This window comes from Sclerotinia sclerotiorum, genomic scaffold, assembly GCF_000146945.2.
Source record: "Sclerotinia sclerotiorum 1980 UF-70 scaffold_3 genomic scaffold, whole genome shotgun sequence".
NCBI classification, from domain to species: domain Eukaryota; kingdom Fungi; phylum Ascomycota; class Leotiomycetes; order Helotiales; family Sclerotiniaceae; genus Sclerotinia; species Sclerotinia sclerotiorum.
This window is the reverse complement of record NW_001820833.1, coordinates 717,689-726,472: the sequence shown is the minus strand read 5'-3', so window position 1 is coordinate 726,472 and position 8,784 is coordinate 717,689. Positions and strand designations below refer to the sequence as shown.

The 8,784-nt window shown below is 44.2% G+C and overlaps 4 protein-coding genes across 4 annotated transcripts in view; 3 read left to right on the top strand and 1 right to left on the bottom strand.

The window, feature by feature from the left end:
* SS1G_02380 (predicted protein) overlaps window positions 1–193 on the top strand; it is a gene marked incomplete at both ends in the record, with an annotated part of 623 nt that extends 430 nt beyond the window's left edge. The window contains one exon of the mRNA XM_001596114.1: window positions 87–193. Within this exon, the coding sequence (XP_001596164.1) occupies window positions 87–193 (107 nt within the window). The remainder of the gene's footprint in view (window positions 1–86) is intronic.
* Window positions 194–836: 643 nt separating this feature from the next.
* SS1G_02379 (hypothetical protein) lies at window positions 837–2,855 on the bottom strand (the record flags this gene model as incomplete). The annotated part of the gene is made up of 2 exons (XM_001596113.1): window positions 837–2,366; window positions 2,418–2,855. 2 exons carry the CDS (start codon window positions 2,853–2,855, stop codon window positions 837–839), a joined length of 1,968 nt encoding a protein of 655 aa, XP_001596163.1.
* Window positions 2,856–4,843: 1,988 nt separating this feature from the next.
* On the top strand, window positions 4,844–6,754 carry SS1G_02378 (ATP citrate lyase, subunit 2; the record flags this gene model as incomplete). Its single annotated transcript, XM_001596112.1, has 2 exons — window positions 4,844–5,284; window positions 5,729–6,754. 2 exons carry the CDS (start codon window positions 4,844–4,846, stop codon window positions 6,752–6,754), a joined length of 1,467 nt encoding a protein of 488 aa, XP_001596162.1.
* A 680-nt stretch (window positions 6,755–7,434) lies between these two features.
* SS1G_02377 (predicted protein) overlaps window positions 7,435–8,784 on the top strand; it is a gene marked incomplete at both ends in the record, with an annotated part of 2,178 nt that continues 828 nt past the window's right edge. Inside the window, 3 exons of the mRNA XM_001596111.1 lie at window positions 7,435–7,861; window positions 7,989–8,047; window positions 8,529–8,697. Of these exons, the coding sequence (XP_001596161.1) occupies window positions 7,435–7,861; window positions 7,989–8,047; window positions 8,529–8,697 (655 nt within the window). The remainder of the gene's footprint in view (window positions 7,862–7,988; window positions 8,048–8,528; window positions 8,698–8,784) is intronic.

Below are 8,784 nucleotides of genomic sequence, written 5' to 3'. Positions count from 1 at the left end.
CCCAGCAATAGGTAATCCACCCGCACCAAACGGCTAGGCCCAGCGGCCTTTAAACTCGATCTTAACCCCCCCAATCGAAATTCTAGCCCGTCCTCCTAAAAAGAAGAGAGGAAGAAAAATACCGCCAGTAGAACGAGCATATATCGACGAATTAATGGGCACTAAAGAAGTCATCGGCGGGGATGCGGTTTAAAATTTTGAGACTACGACTAGAAGCTAGAGGAGGTAAAAGGCAAGATCCAGTGTGCATGATCAAAAGAGCAGATTGCAAACGATCGAAAGAGAACAAAACAGTCCCCTCGCCTTAAAAAGGGAAGAAGAATGATTAAAATGGGTATACGATATGATATGATACAATATGACACAATCTGTCAGGGTTACGCGATATAACGGGATGACGGAATAGGGCTAAGCGCCTAGGTTTACTTATTTTACGGCTTTTCATACTGATTGATAGAAGATCTGGTACCATATATGGAAAGGAATTTCCAGCTGTGGATAGATGGTGAATGTGGATAGGATAGCAGATATCCTACTTCTATTTGGCTACAACTTGAAGTAAATTGCATGTCATAAAGAGAGCTTTCAATCTAGCTACAATAAAACCATCACAATCTCGCAAAATTCAAAAACGCTTCATTGATTCATAATTTTGATTTCATTTCCATTAAAAAATCTTGCTCTATAGCAATTCTTCATCTACTACATGATTGATCTTAAAAACTCCATCCAGCATATTGGATCAGAAAAAAAATCCCTGTAACAAGTAGAAGCATGCTCTATAACTTCCACCCCTCGCATTTGCGTTTACAAAACCATCTTCAACTAGACGCTCCTTACATCTGCACCTCAACACGACCCTCAGTGCCCGGAGCTCCCGAAGACAAAGATGGCAAAAGGTAGGTAATATCATCCCAAGGATGTCTGTAGAGACCAGTGCGCAGTCTCTTTTGATCAAGGTAATGAGCAATCAAACCAATGGAACGTCCGAGAACGAAGAGACCGTTCAATACACCCATCTTCATGTAATCTTCAGCCTCCTCTGCACTAAATGCACCGCAATTGCGCATCAAATCAACGAAACAGACGGCAACGGCACCATCAACGTTCAAGATCAAGTTGTCTTTCTTGGAGGTGGTGACGGATTCGACAGCCAAAGCGTAGTCGAGCATCTTGCAGCTTGGGAAACGCTTCTTGACGAACTCCTTTACGAGCTCGACACGAAGATCTGGGTTGTTTCTTGACTTGACCTTGTGTCCAATACCTGGGATAAGCTTGTTTTGCTTTCTCATGGTGTCGACGAAATCACGTGGGGAGAGACCCTTGTCAAATGCCTTGGTGAACTCCTCAGCGGCACCGTCAAGAGCACCACCGAATCTGGATCCAATGGTCAAGAGACCGGAAACGAGAGCAGAGATAAGATCCTTTCCGGCTCTGGTGGTAATGATAGTGTTCATGGCGCCAGAAACAGCTGGACCGTGATCGGCAGTAAGCATGAGGACCATCTCGAGGAACTTGCTTGCATAATCTGGAAGACGACGACGGAACCACAAAAGAGACATGACTCCACCAATTCCGATATCCTCCTTGAAGACATCAGAGATTGGCATGCCAGCATACAAAAGTTCCTGTCCACGATCATCGGAAATGGTGGAGATGAAAGCAGCAGGCTTTCGGATAAGACCAAGTTCTTGAGCCCATGAGTAATCAATTGGGATCTTTGGTACGATTGGCTCAGGTTGTGGTACGATGGTTCCATCTGCAACAAGTTTTTCGTACACGGAGGCGAGTACTGCTGGCATATCTTCGAAGGTATCTGGGACGTGGAAACCAGCTTCCTTCATGGACTTGTTCTTAGTAGCTGCAGTCTCGAGCTGTGAGTTCGCAAATGAACCAGCGTGTCCGAATTGGACCTCAGTCTTGAACATGCTTGCGCAAGTACCAATTGCCCATGCGACAATTGGCTTTGTGATGGTTCCGTTCTTAACGGCCTCAATAACTCTGTATTCCTCAACACCACCAACTTCTCCTAACAGGACCAAAATCTTACATTCTGGATCGGCTTGATATCTGAGGAGATGGTCGATAAAGGTTGTGCTTGGGTATCTGTCACCACCAATGGCAACACCCTCGTAAACACCATCGGTTGTGTTGGCGATAATGTTGTTGAGCTCGTTGGACATACCACCAGATTTGGAGACGTAACCAACGGAACCCTTGCGGTAAAGCTTGGATGCAACAATGTTGTCCATCATACCACCAGTGTTACCAATCTTGAAGGATCCTGGCTTGATTCCGCCGACGGTAGCTGGACCAATAATTGTAACACCCTTCTTGGCTGCTGCATGAAGAATTTCACGAGCACGCTAATTTATTTATGAGCATACGATCAAATTGATTTGAAGCAAAAAACTCACTCTTTCAGGTACACCCTCAGCAATGATGGCAATTGACTTAATTTGTGGGTATTCCAAAAGTTCCATAGTGGATTGGTAGACACTTCGCGATGAAGCAAAGTTAACAACGGTATCGACATCCTCGTGCTTCGCCATGGCCTTTCCAACATCTTGGTAAACTGGAAGCAAAGTTTCGCTGGTTCCCCAGTACATCTTGCTAACGAATTGACCACCGAATGTGTAAATAATACCTGCAACCGAAGGAGTCTTTCTCTTGCAGATGAAGTCAAAATCGAGCATGCCTTGAACGGCTCTTGGTTGCAGGCCGTAGACAAAACATCTTGTCTTGTCGTGGAAAAGGGTATGTTCAGCTCTTGGGCTCAAAGGTCTGGAGGGAGCAGTAAATCTGCGAATGTTGTCGTTGGCATTGCCTGCACCGGATTCTGTAGCAGAAGGCATCGTGAGAGGAGGAAGTGATCAAAAATCTGAAAGTGCGAACAGGGAAATTGTTAGTCAATTGAAGAAAAGTTCTATGCAACCCAAAAAGGAAATAATGGTAGTGGTGTGGTGGGCTGAACGGAGGAGAGAATAAAAAAGCTTGAAGCTTGGGGAAGTCCGTATACGGAGGGAGGACGAGTAGACGAAACTGAAGAAAAGAGGATCGAAAGGGTCCAATTTGAGCTTACCTGGGTAAAGATTTCAAGGAATTCTATTCTTCGACGGTGTGGAGGAGTTTTAAGAGAATAAAAGAGGGATGGGGAATCCGTAACGTAAACAAAAACGTAAGAAACCTTTTTATTCCGTTACTCTAGATGTAAATGAGAAGTAGAATGAAGTGTTTAAAAAAGACAGAACAACAAAATACTTTTGGGAGAAGTACTTTGATGTTTGATTGAGGGTATTTAGAATTTGTATGGAGGTAACAAAACAAGAAGAAAGAAGGGGGTCTTTGAATAGAATAATTGACACACAAGTCAGTCGGTCTTTTCGAAGAATTCAGATCCTTTTCGTTCTCTTTCTTTGATAATTGAGGGCCGATATTTGGAGTGAGGATTGGGCTGGAGTTACTAGGTACTTGGGCCTGGTAGCTGAAGAGAGGGGTGGGAAATATTGAGCTCGGACCGGAGTGATGGTTGATTGATTGATTGATATGCGGTGATATGCGTAACCAGGTAGGTAAGTAAAAATGGCAATGAATTTTTGTCGAGGGCTTTAACTCTGTGAGGAATCCTTGGGTTTCTGATTTCTTCCCCTTCCTATTCCTTTCCTAGTCCTTCCTAGCCCTTCCTAAGCCTTCCTAACCCTTCTTAGTTCCTTTTCCCTTTGATAAAATATGTCGGCGTTGAGGTAATGCCGATGGTTGAGAGCCAATAATAATCGACCTCTCTATTGCTAGTAGCGTCCCAACGACCACCAAAAAAATTTAGTTCCTTAGTTTCGTAGTTCCCATAATTTCCATAATTTCGAGTTTTGATAGTGGCTCATACCATTGCAACCCATCTGAACTCTGCATACCTGGTCGTCGACCAGCTAGTCTTCAAGTAGCCTAGTAGGTACATTGCAGGGGAGCTTCCAAAACCTCTAGTTCGTCAACACGCTCATAAAGGCAGAAGGATCATTTCGAGAAAGGGGACCCGCATCCATTCAAGGGACTTCGTTCGGAACCTCCACCATCAACTAATAATCCCACCCACAACTTATTCCAGACTAGGAATCAGCCAGCACTCGTACGACAGCAAAAAGGTTCAAATAAAAAGTAAAGTGGTCGGCCTCCGTACTCGCTGCTCTTACACAATTGATTCCTCATTCAGCTTGCCCTTTTTCCCCCTCATCTCATCTCATTAATTTCTGTTTCCCTTCTCAAAAAGATTAGAAAGTCCGATTCCTTTTCCATATTCCTGACCCCCGCAAAAAAGAGAAGAGAAAGAATAGAGAGATAGAATATAGATTCCATCTTTCGATATTATTTCCATTCCTTTTCACAAGAATTGAAATCTTTTTGGTCTATTCATTTGACCGTCTTTGAGTTCCCGTGAAAGAATACCCTTTGGTACGTTTATTCTTTCTTCCCCCCGTCATATTTACTTTCGTGTTGCCTCGTATCGCAAGTTCTGTTTTGTTGCCTATATCGAGGGACAAAGCTGTTGAAACAAACCTCTCACCCGCTTCATTCATTCAAAGCTTTGAATCTATACCGTTGCGGAAGTGTTGTGAGTTGGCATAATCTGCTGGGAGTTGAGACTTTTGATTGTCCTTTCAATTGCGGTGGGGTATTCTCGGTTTCTTGGGGAATCCGGAACCTACATTCGGCGAGGGCTGTTAAACATTATTAGGCAGCTTGCGGAAACTTTAAAACTTTCTATCAAATTCAAGCCATTAGGATTCTAAGGACGTTTTGGGCTAATTCGGAATTCCAACAGTAAACTTACCAATTTTCATACTTCAAAATGTCTGCCAAAGCAATCACCGAGGCCGATGGAAAGGCAATCCTCAACTACCACCTCACAAGAGCTCCCGTCATCAAGCCATCTCCTCTCCCAAAATCTGCCACTCACAACCCACCTTCGAAACTCGCTTCCTTATATTTCCCAGCGGATGCTGAGGTCTCGACAGTTCTCGATCAAGCAGAAATCCTATACCCATGGCTCCTTGTTCCAGGGTCCAAGTTCGTCGCAAAGCCCGATCAATTGATCAAGAGACGAGGCAAGAGTGGTCTTCTTGCTTTGAACAAGACCTGGCCGGAAGCAAAGGCATGGATTGCTGAGAGAGCAGCAAAGCCAGTCACAGTTGAGACTACCGTTGGAACCCTCCGTCAATTTTTGGTAGAACCATTTGTGCCACATCCAGAGGGAACTGAATATTATATCAACATCAACTCCCAAAGAGAGGTATGTACTAGGTTCACATTTTCAAAAATTCATTTTCAGAAGAGGTTACTTCCTGGGAATGAATTTCGAGACTACCTCGAATGTTTTAGCAACCCCAAAAAATAAAGGTGACATTAAAGTGAATGTCGAAAATAAAGAATTTGAATTTATGAAAAGTTTCAACATTTGGAGTGGGTTGCATGGGCTTTTGTTGCTTCTTACTACCCAGGCTCGGAAGCACAAACGGACGAAAGGAAGCTAAGGAACCGATTCCAACCTCCCCCTGTCCACAGCTCTCCTTATCAAATCTTAAAGCAAGCGAGCTTAAGTCCGGCAGATGTATTGGGAAAAGATACTAGACACGCTGTCTATGCCATTTTATGCTCTTTACGCTCAGCACAATTTTCATAGCATTATATCTACTCATAAACTATATGTCCACGTGCTAACAATATTCTCTATCAGGGTGATTGGATTCTTTTCACACACGAGGGAGGTGTCGATGTTGGTGATGTCGATGCAAAGGCCGAAAAATTGTTGATCCCAGTCGATCTCGCTGAATACCCTTCAAACGAAGAAATCTCTGCAGGTCTTCTCAAAAAGGTTCCACAAGGTGTACACAACGTTCTCGTCGACTTCATCACCAGGTTATACGCTGTCTACGTTGACTGCCAATTCACATACCTTGAGATCAACCCGTTGGTTGTCATTCCTAATGCTGAAGGTACCTCTGCTGAGGTTCACTTCTTGGATTTGGCCGCTAAGCTCGATCAAACTGCCGAGTTCGAGTGTGGTGTAAAATGGGCCGTCGCACGCTCACCTGCCGCTCTTGGTATGACTCCAGCTAAAGCAGTTGACGGAAAGGTTAACATTGATGCTGGTCCACCAATGGAGTTCCCAGCTCCATTCGGTCGCGAGTTGAGCAAGGAAGAAGCATACATCGCGGAACTTGACGCAAAGACTGGTGCATCTCTAAAGCTTACAGTTTTGAACGCCAACGGCAGAGTCTGGACCTTGGTTGCTGGTGGTGGTGCTTCCGTCGTTTATGCTGATGCTATTGCCAGTTCTGGATTTGCTGATGAGCTTGCCAACTATGGTGAATACTCTGGTGCACCAACAGAAACCCAAACTTACCACTACGCTCGTACTGTCCTTGACCTCATGCTCCGTGCACCAATTACTTCGGAAGGCAAGGTTCTTTTCATCGGTGGTGGTATTGCCAACTTTACCAATGTCGCTTCTACATTCAAGGGTGTCATTCGTGCCTTGAGAGAATTTAGCAGCTTATTGATTGAGCACAAGGTTCAAATCTGGGTTAGACGTGCTGGACCTAACTACCAAGAAGGATTAAAGAACATCAAGGCAGTTGGTCAAGAGTTGAAACTCGATATGCATGTTTACGGACCAGATATGCATGTCAGTGGTATCGTTCCTTTGGCTCTTGTTCCAGGACGTCTTGCCGAGAGTAAGGTTAAGGAGTTCAGTGGTTAAATGAGAAGAGATGAGATATGAACATTTTTGACATTTTTCTTCGAGGGCATTTTTGTTTGGTTATTCCAAACCAAGGTTGCACAATGGCGTACAAAGCTTGCTTAAGAAATTAACAAATAGAAACTCGTAATTGTGACCATTGTTTTGAAGATGATGTTTTTATTGATTTGTGAATTCGTGATTGTGATTATGTGATGCGAATTCGAAATGTCGCTGTACACCGAATGAATTCTGGCTGCACATTGTAGATAGAAATCCTAACTAATAACATGCTTATTACTCGAGTATACTATTTACTATTGAATTGATCTAGAAACGACATGACTACAAGCACACAAAGCAGTCTGCTTATATAATCTCCAACAACAACAAAGCGCAGCTAATTTAACCATTCGAATCAGACACGTGACATGTACGCATCATTAATTCCATATAGATGCATGCTTCGAATTATTCGGCGACTCTGTTGAATCGACAACAACTAGCTATAGTTTGAAGAGAGAAAGAGAATGGGACTTGAGTCGAAAGCTAAGCCGAAATTTGAGAGTAGGATTAGGATTAGGAATACGATTGGGGTTTGGAATACGACTGGGGTTTGGAATTTGGAGGGGAATCTTGAAGTGGAGAAGGTGGCGATTCAGGATTTGATTTGATTCGTTTTTGAGGGAGGCATATTAAGTATGGGTACGAGTACGAGAGTCGGTATGGGGATAAATCCAGGAATGAGGATATCTCTCAGAAGACAAACGAAAAATCACCTCACGTGTAATTTTCGAGGTGGAAATCATGCGGTTTTGAGTACGGGTATGAGATCTGCAAATTCCGGGTGTACCTTCTTGCGATCCAGAGGTTTCTCTACACGATCTTCCCTCCTCTCTGATTCTGCATCTGCATCTGCACCTGGATCGTCATCAGTTTTCTCGAAAATTACTAATGCGCCGACGATAAAACCATCGGTGTTGGCGAATAAAACGATTCTTGTAACGGGTGCTTCGAGGGGGATTGGAAGGGCTATTGCGTTGAGGTTTGCGTGGGAGGGGGGGAGATTGGTTTTGGTGGGGAGGAATAGGGAGGGAGTTGGAGAGGTTGGGGGTGGAGATTGGGGAGGTGAGGGAGGAGAGGGAGAGGGGGGCTAGGGAGAGGGGTGATTTTGAGATTGCTGGGGAGGGGGTTGGTGAGGAGGGGTTTAGTGAGGAGGATAGAGGGGAGGTTGGTTTTGATATTATTTGTGGAGATGTGGGGAAGAGGGAATTTTGGGAAGAGGAGTTTGGGAGGGGGAAGAGGGCGGATGGAGTGAGTTGTTTCTTTTCTCTGCTTTATTATATTTTTCTTTGGCTTTGTTTGTGGCTGTGATTTTTGGATTGGGGAAATACGGAGTGAGATTGAAGTTGCGTTGAATTGAGTTGAGTTGAGTTGAGTGGAAAGGAGGGAAAGAGGGAAGAGAAAGGGAATAAGGAAAAAGAACAGAGTAGGAGAGGTGAAGGGGAGATCAAGGGGTAGTCCCCAATTTTCCTCATCTATATCTGGGTGCATTTAGAGTTGGATCTTTCATACTCTGACATCTCTCCCCGCAAATCCCTTTTCCTAATTCAATTCCTATCTAAATTTCCACATACCCCTCTAATCACACATTCATCCCCAACCCTCCTCCCTCCCAAACCTTCCCACTCCCCTCATCATCCTTTCCTCATCCCTCTAAAATCCACCATTCCCTCCCCCCCACCCCCACCACACCTAAAAATATCCCACTACTAACACCCCACCCCTAACCCAGCAGCCCAAGCCCAAAATCGACATCCTCATCAACGCAGCAGGTCTAACGCATGCCTCCCCACTCATAACCACTTCTCCCTCTCTAATTGAAAATATCCTTCAAACGAATTTAATGGGTACGATATGGGGATGTAAAGTTATTGGGAAAGATATGTTGAGCCGGAGGGAAGGTATGTTTATTTTATTTTATTTTCTTCCCTTTTGTTGTTTCTTCCTCCCTTCGAGTGATAAGGGTGGTTTATATTAGTTTTTTGTGG